The 4058-nt window shown below is 34.2% G+C and overlaps 1 protein-coding gene across 1 annotated transcript; it reads left to right on the top strand.

Moving 5' to 3' along the window:
• Window positions 1-342: 342 nt before the first annotated feature.
• On the top strand, window positions 343-4058 carry LOC131627900 (ATP synthase subunit gamma, mitochondrial). Its single transcript, XM_058898755.1, has 9 exons — window positions 343-564; window positions 661-707; window positions 837-989; window positions 1229-1342; window positions 1638-1765; window positions 2609-2731; window positions 2938-3057; window positions 3498-3619; window positions 3744-4058. The coding sequence occupies exons 1-9, from the start codon at window positions 461-463 to the stop codon at window positions 3811-3813; spliced, it is 981 nt and encodes a 326-aa protein (XP_058754738.1). The 5' UTR covers window positions 343-460; the 3' UTR covers window positions 3814-4058.

Genomic DNA, 4058 nt, shown 5'->3' with positions numbered 1-4058 from the left:
TAAATACAAATTGTTTATTAAAAAAAATCAAAATATTTATGATTTAAAAATGATATGTGGAAATAAAATTTAATATTAATTTAAATATTTTATATATAAAAAATTTATTATTGATTTAAATATTTTTTCTTTTTTAATTTTCTCTTCAAAATAAATATATTATGCAAATAAATGCGCGTACGAGACCAAAACCTATATGGATTATATGGATGAGTTGTTAGTTGTTACTTGTTTCTGGTTACAAGAATACCTCTTGAAAGAAAATCAATCCATTTTTACAAATAACTAAAATTTTGAGCACAAATTTAATTATTATTTTTAGTCGTTAAAAAAGAGAAGTGTGTGCGTTTTGTGACAGTGTCTCGTTCACATTCGTTCATTCCGCTAGCAACACAGACAATTAAAACAGAACTGCATCAAAGAGCTAGGGTTCCGAAAACACAGATCAAAGAATCAATCGATGGCGATGGCTGCTGCGATGCGACGCGAAGGGAAGCGTTTGGCTCCTCTCATGTCTTCCCAACCAATCAACAACACTCTCCGATCCACCCTCATCTCTCCGTTGTAAGTTCTCACACTCTCAAATCTCACCATTTTTTTCTCAATCCTCATTCACCATCTTCAATTAACCTCTTAGTATCAATTTCGTTTGATTCACAGAGAACAAACTTCAATTGGAGGAGCTCGTTCAATTTCCACTCAAATTGGTACCGTCATTTTTATCATTTTTTTTTTCGTTTTTCTTTTGATTTTTTGATAGTTTTGTTAGATTTAGGGTGGAATAGGTCTGGAATGAATAGATTTTGATTGTGTTATGGATCTATGTGATTGTGTAGTGAGAAATCGTATGAAGAGTGTGAAGAATATTCAGAAAATTACTAAGGCTATGAAGATGGTTGCTGCATCCAAACTAAGAGCTGTTCAAACTAGGGCTGAAAATTCACGTGGTTTGTGGCAGCCATTTACGGCTCTTCTTGGCGATGCTATAGGTATGCTGTTCTTCTTTTATTATTTATTGCATTCAAAGCTGATTTCACTTTTGAAATCGGTAAAGATGGTGAAAAGTGAAAGCACTGGTATTATTGTAGTTGGGACTGAAAACAAGAACCAAATGTCCCCTTAGATTTTCAGGAATACGAAGTGTTCACATGGTGTATGCTTATGGTATGTGAATGCAATGTTTTTGCTTCCCTGATATTGCTCATTGTGGTTCTTTTTATATGCACAGCTGTTGATGTCAAGAAGAATGTTGTTATTACCGTTTCTTCAGACAAAGGTCTTTGTGGTGGAATCAACTCCACCTCTGTAAAGATAAGCAGAGTGTTGAGCAAGTTGAATTCTGGTAAGTTTTATACTTTGTTGCGCGTGTGTGTGTATGGTGATGGCGGAAATTAGTGGTTTGAATTTCTGTCCACAGCCACAGTTGCATCAGTTACATTTACTTTACCCACAATTTTCTGCAATTTTCAAGTAATACCATAATTGTATACCTGACAAAATGTAGAACTTTTTTGCAATGTGAAGTGCTATTTTTGTTTGTCGTATCTGTATGTATAATATTGGAACTGACACTAAATTTCTAGTTTTGAGATAAATTCTCATATTGATAATTGTTCAAAATCTTTTTTCTACTCTAGGACCTGATAAAGAGACCAAGTACGTCATATTGGGAGAGAAGGCTAAGGCTCAGTTGATTCGTGACTCAAAGAAAGACATTGCACTCAGCTTGACTGAGCTGCAAAAGAATCCTCTAAATTATACTCAGGTTAGTATATCAAGTCTTTTTATGGGTTCCAAGCAGTGGTTGACTGTCTTATACAAATGTCCACATTTAAGGAAAATGAAAGTTAGTAATGAAAATTATAAGAAGGTTGAGATGAACGACAACAAAAATTAGCAATGAAAAAAGAAAGTTAGCAATGAAAATTATATAAAGTTGAGATGAATGACAATGATAATACCATATAGATGTAGATATTTGGTGTGCTTTTGAATCTTGAAATTTTATGTTTTTCATATATCAAGGATTCAAGTTTCCTGATGGTCCTAAACATATTTGTTTTAAAGAAGATTGAAAACACGGACATCGTTCTAAATAGTTTTATAAAAGGTTGAGATGAACGACAATGATAATACCACTTAGATTTAGATATTTGTTGTGCTTTTGAATCTTGAAATTTTATGTTTTTTTATATATCAATCAAGTTTTCAGATGGTCCCGAACATATTTGTTTTTTAAGCAAGATTGAAAACATGGACGTTGTTCTAAATAGTTTTACCGCAAAAAAATTGTTATCCCACTTAACCTGCTGCGATGGCTGCTTAATACAGGCGAGGCAACTCAACCAGTAACATAAACTTGTTTTTGGTTGAATATCGAAACTAGCATGTTTGATTCAGCTTTTATGAGGAAATAACATTGTTTTAGAAAGCTTTTCCGAAAAGCCGTCAAAGAACATTCTCCCCAAAATAAGCTATTTAAACACTCAATGTGGAATTTGACTATTACAAATCAATAGTCTCCGCCATAGATACATTTGATATCTTAGTTTTACCTTCCTATACTGAGTATATCCCCGTTGTTTCATTTTAATTGTTGTATTTTTAGGTGTCTGTCTTGGCTGATGACATTTTGAAGAATGTGGAGTATGATGCACTTAGGATTGTTTTCAACAAATTTCAATCGGTTGTGCAATTTATACCAACAGTGTCAACTGTGCTATCCCCTGAGGTACTTTAATTTATTGAACACTTTTCAATATTCCTGTCGTATTCGAGTTTTGCCCAGAGTTCCCTGACCTGAAATATTAAACTTAGACGTTTGGTGTTGCTTTTTATGAAGAAATGCATTACGGCTTATTTGTTCTGCAGTATTAGGCTTTGATGCTGTGTTTTTTGCTTGTTTCAATGTTGTGAAGTAATGCATTTTTCATGTAGATTGTTGAAAGAGAGGCTGAAGCTGGAGGAACACTCGGTGAACTGGATTCCTATGAGATTGAAGGGGGTGAGACAAAATCAGAAGTTCTTCAGAATCTGTCTGAGTTTCAGTTTTCTTGTGTGAGTGCAGTTTTCTAAACTTCCTGATAAACTTTGTTGTGTACTGCTTAGTTTTCCTCATTTTGCATAAATTGAAATTAATCTAATTGCCGCACATGAGATTTTAGAATCAAATACAATGTACAAGGAAATTTGCTATTAAAATTTTTGCATTCGGAATATTCTGATACATCATAGACTAAGAAACCTAGAAAATAAAATGCTAGAACCGCGAACTCCATGACAGGGATCAAAGTAAGAGAACAGATTTGCAGAAAGACAGAGTCAGCTATGAACACGGATAATTAAGCTGCTCTGGCATCAGGGCAAATCCTTACTGTCACTACTCAATTTTCTCATATTTCCTTAACCCATCTCCCACACCTTATTACATGGAAATACTTCCATATCTATCCTTCCAAGTTATACTTAATTTTTCTTAACTCTACTTTTTGGTATAGGTCATGTTCAACGCGGTGTTGGAGAATGCCTGCAGTGAGCAAGGAGCTAGGATGTCTGCCATGGACAGCTCTAGCAGGAATGCCGGGGATATGCTTGACCGTCTGACCCTCACTTATAACAGGTATTTTTTCTCTCTTGTAGTTAATATTACACATCCAGTATTGAAACGTACATAATTGCATCATCTCAGATTCTCAGCAAAGCTATGAATTCACTGACTAGTCTCTTTGTTTGTTTTGTAACAGAACTCGTCAAGCATCGATCACCACCGAATTGATTGAGATTATCTCTGGAGCATCAGCACTGACTGGTTAAATTGCAAGACAGCAATTTGTATTATATTTGACAATGACGATATTAAGATATATCGGTCCATTTCTTTTGAAATTGTTGGTTCAACATATTTTTTTGTTTTGTTTTAGCCTTCTATAATAATCGTGTCAACCCACCCTGGGGATTTCTTGGTTGACCAGATATTTCTGGAATTGTTTTTGATGTTGAGGTGGAGCATATCATTTTAACTCATGATTTTTCATGATATTTTTATTTCCAATAACTAA

The sequence above is a fragment of the Vicia villosa genome, linkage group LG1, assembly GCF_029867415.1.
Source record: "Vicia villosa cultivar HV-30 ecotype Madison, WI linkage group LG1, Vvil1.0, whole genome shotgun sequence".
Lineage (NCBI taxonomy): Eukaryota > Viridiplantae > Streptophyta > Magnoliopsida > Fabales > Fabaceae > Vicia > Vicia villosa.
This window is presented reverse-complemented; position numbering and strand designations above follow the sequence as displayed.